At 45.0% G+C, this 969-nt stretch overlaps 1 protein-coding gene across 1 annotated transcript in view; it reads left to right on the top strand.

Moving 5' to 3' along the window:
* LOC119593292 (tyramine/octopamine receptor-like) overlaps nt 1-889 on the top strand; it is a 1,904-nt gene extending 1,015 nt beyond the window's left edge. The window contains exon 1 of the mRNA XM_037942221.1: nt 1-889. This exon is cut by the window's left edge and continues 1,015 nt beyond it. Within this exon, the coding sequence (XP_037798149.1) occupies nt 1-465 (465 nt within the window). The 3' untranslated portion in view covers nt 466-889.
* The last annotated feature ends 80 nt before the right edge of the window (nt 890-969 follow it).

Genomic DNA, 969 nt, shown 5'->3' on the forward strand with positions numbered 1-969 from the left:
GCCGGGAACACGACCCCGACTTCCCCCAAGGCCTTGACCTCGCCGCTCGTGGCAGAGACATCGCTGACCCACAAAGCCCTGAATCCGAAGACCGAAGTCTATCCCGCTGAGGAGAGGAAAAGCGCGGAAGTCGTCGTCAGAGTCAACCCGAAGGACGGCAGCCAAATCCACCAGTTCATCGAGCAGAAGCAGAAGATCTCGCTGTCGAAGGAGCGTCGCGCCGCCCGGACGCTGGGCATCATCATGGGCTCGTTCGTGGTGTGCTGGCTGCCCTTCTTCCTGATGTACGTGATCCTGCCCTTCTGCCCGACGTGCCCGGTGCCCAACGACAAGCTCATCAACTTCATCGTGTGGCTCGGCTACATCAACTCGTCCCTCAACCCCGTCATCTACACCATCTTCAACCTGGACTTCAGGAGGGCCTTCGCCAAGATCCTGAAGTGTCCCAGCAGCACTTCTGTGTAACGACGGAAAATAGAGAAAAAATTGCCTACAAAGGCTTATAGATCTCAAGCTCTTTCTGAAAAGTGACATAGAGCTCTTCAAACTATCGACATCGTGGAAGGTTTAATCAAACCTTCTTTGTGTTTCATAGTATTCATAAATGGTCATGGTTATATACATGTGATTGCAAACAAGATTCTGCCTTGTAAAGAAGGAATCCTTTTTAAAGGGGAAACGCACTTGGATATAAAATAAACGTAATAAAAGCGATGGTAAATGCTTCAAAACATGTCTTATTATTTTGTAAGGTCTAATAGAAAAGACCGTTCAACCCTTTTATACTATGTTATATACAATGATGTGAGATAAAGTGAATATAACAATGAAGCTATTTGCCACTCTGCTTATACATTAAGGCACATGTTAAGTGTACACTGGTATCTTGTTTAAATGGTAACTATTGCATAGTTGGTAATATGTCTTTCGTTTAATGCTAGAATATTTCAATATTATCAATTGAAACTA

Source organism: Penaeus monodon, chromosome 32 (assembly GCF_015228065.2).
Source record: "Penaeus monodon isolate SGIC_2016 chromosome 32, NSTDA_Pmon_1, whole genome shotgun sequence".
In the NCBI taxonomy this organism is placed as follows: Eukaryota; Metazoa; Arthropoda; class Malacostraca; order Decapoda; family Penaeidae; genus Penaeus; species Penaeus monodon.